The sequence below is a fragment of the Sphaeroforma arctica genome, assembly GCF_001186125.1.
Source record: "Sphaeroforma arctica JP610 unplaced genomic scaffold supercont1.457, whole genome shotgun sequence".
Taxonomy (NCBI): Eukaryota; class Ichthyosporea; order Ichthyophonida; genus Sphaeroforma; species Sphaeroforma arctica.
Genome location: NW_014040101.1, coordinates 23,824 through 28,414, shown reverse-complemented (window position 1 = coordinate 28,414; position 4,591 = coordinate 23,824). Strand labels below are relative to the sequence as shown.

General features: G+C 57.4%; 5 protein-coding genes across 5 annotated transcripts; all 5 read left to right on the top strand.

Moving 5' to 3' along the window:
- Positions 1 to 256: 256 nt before the first annotated feature.
- SARC_06417 (hypothetical protein) lies at positions 257 to 919 on the top strand (the record flags this gene model as incomplete). The annotated part of the gene is made up of 1 exon (XM_014299669.1): positions 257 to 919. The coding sequence occupies one exon, from the start codon at positions 257 to 259 to the stop codon at positions 917 to 919; it is 663 nt and encodes a 220-aa protein (XP_014155144.1).
- A 103-nt stretch (positions 920 to 1,022) lies between these two features.
- On the top strand, positions 1,023 to 1,208 carry SARC_06416 (hypothetical protein; the record flags this gene model as incomplete). The annotated part of the gene is made up of 1 exon (XM_014299668.1): positions 1,023 to 1,208. One exon carries the CDS (start codon positions 1,023 to 1,025, stop codon positions 1,206 to 1,208), a length of 186 nt encoding a protein of 61 aa, XP_014155143.1.
- Positions 1,209 to 1,267: 59 nt separating this feature from the next.
- On the top strand, positions 1,268 to 2,041 carry SARC_06415 (hypothetical protein; the record flags this gene model as incomplete). Its single annotated transcript, XM_014299667.1, has 1 exon — positions 1,268 to 2,041. The coding sequence occupies one exon, from the start codon at positions 1,268 to 1,270 to the stop codon at positions 2,039 to 2,041; it is 774 nt and encodes a 257-aa protein (XP_014155142.1).
- A 96-nt stretch (positions 2,042 to 2,137) lies between these two features.
- Positions 2,138 to 2,959, top strand: SARC_06414 (hypothetical protein; the record flags this gene model as incomplete). The annotated part of the gene is made up of 1 exon (XM_014299666.1): positions 2,138 to 2,959. The coding sequence occupies one exon, from the start codon at positions 2,138 to 2,140 to the stop codon at positions 2,957 to 2,959; it is 822 nt and encodes a 273-aa protein (XP_014155141.1).
- A 195-nt stretch (positions 2,960 to 3,154) lies between these two features.
- On the top strand, positions 3,155 to 4,535 carry SARC_06413 (hypothetical protein; the record flags this gene model as incomplete). The annotated part of the gene is made up of 2 exons (XM_014299665.1): positions 3,155 to 4,438; positions 4,500 to 4,535. The coding sequence occupies 2 exons, from the start codon at positions 3,155 to 3,157 to the stop codon at positions 4,533 to 4,535; spliced, it is 1,320 nt and encodes a 439-aa protein (XP_014155140.1).
- Between the last annotated feature and the right edge of the window lie 56 nt (positions 4,536 to 4,591).

Here is a 4,591-nt window from a genome sequence, read left to right as displayed (position 1 = left end):
CACAGAGCTGCACGTCGACTCGGTGCTGGTGGGCCGCTACGCGCGCGTGGGCGACGTGATTACCGACAAGTCGGTCGTGTTTGCGACCAAGGACCACAGTCCCGTGGTACACGATACAATCACGTTCCGGACCAAGAAGGGCAACACGTGTGTCAAGATCATTATCAAGGAACTGCGGATCCCGGAGGTGGGCGACAAGTTCTGCTCACGGTCGGCGCAGAAGAGCACGATCGGACTGATTGTCAGCCAGGAGGACATGCCGTTCTGCGCGGACGGCATGATCCCGGACCTGATCCTGAACCCGTGTGCGCTGCCGTCGCGTATGACGCTGAGCCAGATTCTCGAGGGTGCGCACAGCATTGCAGCGCTATCGCGAGGCATCAGCCAGGTGAACAAAACGGCGTGGTGCGGCGGCAATTACGTGGAGGAGGCGATCGAGGAGCTCAAGGCCGTCGGGTACAGTCACGAGGGCACGCGCATCATGTTCGACGGAACGACGGGGCTCAAGATGGAGACGCCCATCTTCATTGCACCGGCATTCTACCACCGGCTTAAGCACTTGGTGGCCGACAAGATATACTCTAGGTCGGTGGGGTCGGTCAAGGCCATTACGCGGCAGCCGCTGAGTGGGCGCTCGAGCAACGGGGCGCTGCGGCTCGGGGAGATGGAGCTGTCGTGCCTGTCGGCACACGGCGCATCGTCGATGCTGGTGGACAAGGCACTCGAGTGCAGTGACAAGTACACCATGGTGATCTGCTCGACGTGCGGGAACATTGTCAACTCGCAGCGAGACAGCTGTGCCATATGTGGGACCTCGTGCACGGTGCGTGTGGTGATCCCGTACGTGTTTAAGCTGCTGATGCACAACATGGCGGCACTGGGCGTGACGACCAAGATGTTTCCGAAAATTAGTGCGTGAAAGTTGAAAATAAACCGTTTTTTACTGTACAAACACGGAGCCGACATTTTTCTTCCCGTGCAATGAAAAGAAAAATTCGAAAGAAAAATTCGAAAGAAAAAGAATGAACTATTTGGTTGATGCGACGAGCGACCACACAACCATGGCGAACTGGCTCGCGATGATGACCACGCAGGTCCCACGAGGCGTGGTCTGCACCAACATTGACAAGGTGACGCTCGTGTACAACACGGGCGGCAAGACGCCGCGGATCGTGGATTCCGTCGATCTGCTGCGGGCAATGCTCTAAAAAACCCTAAAACCCGGGCAATGCTCGGATGCCTTGCGAGCGAGGCGCGGTTCATCATTATGTACCTGACGATCGTGTTCTCACCCACCGACGCGCACGCCAACGTGCTGGTGCTGGACACGCGCGACGAAACCATTCACCGGTACGAGCCGCACGGCTACGAGATGGACGTGCCAATGTACGACCAGACCGAGCTCGACGTGCGGCTCGAGGAGTGGACCCGGGCCAGACTGCCGTGGTGGCGGTACGAGCTCATTGACACGACGTGTCCGCGCGTGGGCCCGCAGGCCTGTGACGGCGACGATGTCGGGTTCTGCAGCGCGTGGGTTTTGTTGTTTGTGCACCTGCGCCTGATGTTCCCGGACCTGGGTATTCGCGATGTTTCGGAGAAGCTGGACTCGCTGCACCACCGCGTGCTCGGCCGAACGATCGTCGAGTACGCGCGGTACATGATGGACTTTATGATTGAGTACCACATGTACATGCAGACGAATACACGTGTCAAAGTGCTACGTGGCGGCGGGGCGGTGTACACGGTGGTTGGTCGGCGGGGCGGCACGGCGACTCTGCGGGGCGACGACGGGCGCGAGACCAAGCGGCGCGTGGAAGACATGCAGTACGTGGACATGCCAGCCGAGTTTGAAAGATACGGCATCCACGCCATGTTCCCGGGACGTTTCGATCCGGACTTGGACTTGGACTTGGACTTGGACTTGGACTTGGCCTTGGCCTCGCCACCAGAGCCGCCTCGCAAGCGAAGGCGGCGTGCCGCAAAAACCGCCTCGCAAGCGCCGGAGGGATGCCAAATAAAATTCCGCTTTTCGGACCAATAACCCTAAATCACGCTTGTGGGTTAATTTTTCAAACACATCCACACAAACTAAAAAAAACCACCCGAACTTGTAGTTTTTTTTTGTATTTCCTGTACAATGGGTGATATCATGACCAACATTGACGATATCGTCACGTACATTTCCACAGCATACAAGCTCCCGAGCTCGATCCACTCCCCCGCCCACTCACTGACCACCAATACATCGTCCATGTCGACGCGTATACCGAGCCACTGCCGCGCGACGGTCAACGAGTCCAACAACGTGCGGCTTTTCTTCATCACGGCACCCAAGACGCGCGACCACCTACCCAAGATTCCACCCAAGTACAAGGACGGCGACATTGTGATTGTGGACCCGGCCGATATCTACACCGACCATGTCCAGTTTATCAAGCAGTCTGGGTATCATGTGTACGCGCGGATATCGGCGGGTGCGGCAAAGCACTACGTGATCCACGAGAGCCCGTCGTTGCTGGGTAGTATATACGGCGACAACGTCAATATGCAGTGGATCCGGCTTGCGACGCACCGCAAGCTGGAGGCGCACTTTGCCGCCATGTATGCACGCGTCAAGACCATGGGGTTTGACGGCGTGTACATGACGGATGTGGATATGGTGAGCAAAGTACCGGAGAACACGGACATGGAAGCCGAGCTGGTGCAGTACATCAAGATGCATTACAAGAAGGCGTACAAGCACGAGCTGCCGCTGATACTGGACGTGTCGCCGTCACTGGTGCGACTGAACGGTGTGCTGGACCATATTTTCGCGTACTTTTGCGGGTTCCACTTTGACCACGGCACGTGCACGGAGACCGTGAGCTGCCGGATGTTTGCGAGTCTCCAGAGCCTGCTGAACAAGATTGTGGAACGGGGGTGCGATATCTGGCACGCCAACGAAACGGCGACATGTTGAGTGCACGGTAGAGACCAATCAAAAGCGCCAGAACCGCAGAAAAAAGCGAATATAAAACTCGTGGTGACGGCCTCGTTGGTCACTGCAAAAAAACATTTACACGTATACACGTATACACGTATATTTTTACACGTATACACGTATACACGTATATTTTTACACGTATATACGTACACCCATGTCATTTGTCTTGAAATGTCACGCTTCGGGGCCCTACTGGAAGAACTGGATGTCAACGTGCGGATGCAGTTCCACGACACGACGGTCGAGTACACGGAGGAGGTTGCTCTGTACCTGGATCTGGTCGATGTCCTAACGTCGGCCACATTGACCCAGATCATGGCAATATGTATCGGACTCATGCGCACATTGGCGCAAACGCAACAGAGCGCCGCGCTGCGGGCGTGCGTGGTGCGGCTCGTAACGGCGGCGGCGGCGGCAAGCGACATGTACACGACAATGGAACCGAGGCTGGCCATCAAGCTGTTGGAACTGATGGACAGGGACGAGCTGGTCGACACGCACGTGAGTCTGACGATGGCGTGCAAGCTCACCCAGCTGGTCGATCCACACACCCACAAGGACTTTGTGCGGCGCATAAATTTGTACCGGCGGTGTGTGGACTTTGTGGCGCTGGACGGCACCGGGACGGCGTGTGTGGTCAAGGAGCTGCTTAACACATTCATGGTGGCCGAGTGTACGACGGTCTCGAGCCCGTTTTGGCGGATTGTGACACAGCCCGTGTTTGAGATCATGTACCGGCAGGTGGAACACAGCGAACCGCACCTGCGGAGCCTGGTGACACTGACGGCGCGGTACGTCAACTCACCGTTCTTTGCAAGTACGGTGGGTGCACGGGGGGACTCATCAACATTGAACCTGGACCCCGCGCAACTGTTGCGGTTCTGCTGTGAGAACTTCAAGACGTCGCAGCAACCGGTGTCGCTTGTGGAGCTTGTGGTCGTGTGTGTGCAGCACCAGTACTATGTACCCAGCACGTACTGCGCGCCCGCGCTGCGTGTGTTTCTGCAGCTGGACCGCGAGGCGGGCACGCGCACACTGGCCTGGAAGGTGGCGGCCATCTACGCGCAGTGCATGCTGTTTGTGGGGTGCCCGGACTCGGCGCCCGCGGACGTCGTGGACCTGGCGTGTGTGGCGTCGAGCATCCGCTACTACTGCCAGAACGACCTGTACATTATGGCGTACCACCAGGTTGAGGTGATTCTGGTACTGTTCCGGCTGCACGCGCTGCCGTACGCGCACGTCGCGCAGCTTATTAATGTAGAGACGTTCCAGTACATTGCCGCGGCTGCAGTGGGCATGCTGGCTTCCAAGCTGACCCCGGCCAGTGTACGGGCAACCCTGGTCAACACGCTGGACCTGTACCTGTACTTTGCGGGCCGGTTTGAGCTGCCGATGATTGGTGCCATCTACGCGGAAACAATAGTCGGGGCCGACGCGGACACCATTCGCCGGCTCGTATGTCCCGAGTACATTTCTACTCATGACATTCCTGCCGACCTCCTCACAAAAAACCTAGCTCGCCCAAAACATACTACTCTCAGAGGTATGTTAATGACCGGTCAAAACAAACAAACTCCAACCTCGGTTTTCGGGGAGGGGGGGGGGGGG